General features: G+C 37.1%; 1 protein-coding gene across 1 annotated transcript in view; it reads left to right on the top strand.

Moving 5' to 3' along the window:
* The window catches only part of LRRC1 (leucine rich repeat containing 1), a gene marked incomplete at its 5' end in the record, with an annotated part of 43,200 nt that overhangs the window by 38,790 nt on the left and 2,617 nt on the right, over nt 1-1,793 (top strand). Inside the window, one exon of the mRNA XM_010157891.1 lies at nt 1,115-1,251. Within this exon, the coding sequence (XP_010156193.1) occupies nt 1,115-1,251 (137 nt within the window). The remainder of the gene's footprint in view (nt 1-1,114; nt 1,252-1,793) is intronic.

The following is a 1,793-nucleotide window of genomic DNA, read 5'->3' as shown; positions in this document are numbered from 1 at the left end:
GAGCACCCGGTTCTAGTGGAAGGTGTCCCTGCCCATGGAAGGGAGCTTTGAACTAGATGGTCTTTAAGGTCCCTTCCAACCCTAACCATTCTATGATTCTATGCTGTACAGTAACTTTGTTATATTCTTCAATGAGTGTAGAATGCCAGTATAAGTTGTTTTTACCTTTTGTCCTGAAACCTGCCTCTGGGTCAGGTGGAACCATAAACTTTTTCACTGTTGGCTGGGTTGATGTTTTTGTCCTCGAGCTTTTATAGGAATGTGTGAACATTCAAGGGAATTCATCTGAACTAATATTTAAAATTCTGTTGTAATCACTGGGGAGTAATTTATCCCATCCAAGAACAGACTTTTAAAAGAAATCGTGTAGTTTCTTCTCCACCGGGTACAAAGGAGGCCTGAAGAGAAAAGCTCAGCTGTAGGTTGTAGGTACCCAAACTTGTCTAGGATAATTCCACCCTTTCAATACTATACAGCTGGGGCAAATAGAAACCCTACAAGTGTAGAAATGGCTATGTTTTGTGTCAGCTTCTGGATATTAAGAATACAAATTGCATTAAGAATTAAAATAAATAAATTAACCCCTTTAGATTTAGAGGAGATTAAGCAGCTAGCTCAAGCTAGAGCTCACTACTAGAAATTAGATTTCTTCCTCTCCAGATGAATCTCATGGCTTTAAGGGTAGAAGACTTGGAATTAAGATTGGTGGACGTGTATGCTTAGTAATACTGAAAGGATGAGGTCAGTAAAAGCAACGATCCTGTGTTATGGAATGACAGTTAGGGAATTGGCTAATGTCAGATGTCAGCCATGATCCAAAAGAAAAGTAGATATATTGTAAAGTATATTAAATTGTATAATTAGTAGTCTAAAACCGCCACAAGCCTGAAAACAGTCCAAGTACAGAAGTTTCTCATTCATACAGAAACTATTTATTGTGTGTACTTGATAAAAAAATTAATACAAGTTCTGTTTTCTATTTAAAAAAGAAAAAAAGAAATCGCCAAATGTAAATATCAGATGAGTGATTGGTTGGATATTGCAGTAATTAACAACATAGCATGTTGATGTTTTACACTTGGGAATCTTTAGTTATGTCTTGCTCTTCTAACAGATAACCTACCACGATGTGGTGCACTGGAGAGTTTGGTAAATGAAATGTCAGATGAAACATGGAATGAGCGGGCAGTGAACAGAGTCAGTGCAATTCGCTTCTTGGAAGATGAAAAAGAAGAAGAGGATAATGAAATGGTATGTTTTCCAAGCCTTTGGATGCCTGCAGACACTGACTTTCATGCAAAAGTGTAAACAGTATCTGAGCTCTTGCTGTACATATTTCAGCTGTGACTGCATGCTTTTTGCGTACGTTTGTAGCAGAAACTGCTCATGTTGACTGCTGAAACTTTTCATATTGCTTAACATGCTTGCCTTTTTTTTCTTTTTTTTTTTTTTCCCCTGCTTTGAATATAACTTTTATGTTCTGATGCAGGACAGACTTTGTTTTGCTTTGCTTTCCTGTGTCTGCTCAGGATGCTTTCCTTCCAGAAACAAGATAGGATCTTTCTCTGCATCTGTGAAGCTTTACTGCCTGAAAGTATATAGGTTTAAAAGTTACATTATTTTAATTATAAAATTAGATTATAAAAATCCTGCTATTTAGGATTCCAGCACTCTGGCCTGTGTCTCCATTAAGTTTGCCATTGTTTGTCTCTCTAATTTCTACTTCCAACCTCTCCTTTCTCTCTGCCTTTAGTTCTTCTTTTTCCCCCTCCTCCACTATTTGCATTGAAACA

This window comes from Eurypyga helias, unplaced genomic scaffold (assembly GCF_000690775.1).
Source record: "Eurypyga helias isolate BGI_N326 unplaced genomic scaffold, ASM69077v1 scaffold8668, whole genome shotgun sequence".
Lineage (NCBI taxonomy): Eukaryota > Metazoa > Chordata > Aves > Eurypygiformes > Eurypygidae > Eurypyga > Eurypyga helias.
The sequence above is the reverse complement of the archived record's forward strand: the minus strand, read 5'-3'. Positions and strand labels throughout refer to the sequence as shown.